General features: G+C 29.2%; 1 protein-coding gene across 1 annotated transcript in view; it reads right to left on the bottom strand.

Moving 5' to 3' along the window:
• Nucleotides 1-219, bottom strand: part of LOC119593854 (guanine nucleotide-binding protein G(I)/G(S)/G(T) subunit beta-1-like) — a gene marked incomplete in the record, with an annotated part of 42,289 nt that overhangs the window by 37,565 nt on the left and 4,505 nt on the right. Inside the window, 1 exon segment of the mRNA XM_037942885.1 lies at nt 36-118. Within this exon segment, the coding sequence (XP_037798813.1) occupies nt 36-92 (57 nt within the window).

The following is a 219-nucleotide window of genomic DNA, read 5'->3' as shown; positions in this document are numbered from 1 at the left end:
GGTTGACCTGAGATCAATAACAATGTAGTACTTACTCGTATTGTGTTCTTTAGTCTTTCTGCTTCTTGTCGTAAACTATCCAAATCATTCATTTCTAAAAATTACAAAACTAAAAAATCTGAAAAGAGAAAAGAGAAAACACATTAGTGTATGTCAAGGATCAATATAAAACATTACACCTTAAAATTACAGATTTATATCTCTCTTTATCTCTCAAGG

Source organism: Penaeus monodon, chromosome 32 (genome assembly GCF_015228065.2).
Source record: "Penaeus monodon isolate SGIC_2016 chromosome 32, NSTDA_Pmon_1, whole genome shotgun sequence".
Taxonomy (NCBI): domain Eukaryota; kingdom Metazoa; phylum Arthropoda; class Malacostraca; order Decapoda; family Penaeidae; genus Penaeus; species Penaeus monodon.
The sequence above is the reverse complement of the archived record's forward strand: the minus strand, read 5'-3'. Positions and strand labels throughout refer to the sequence as shown.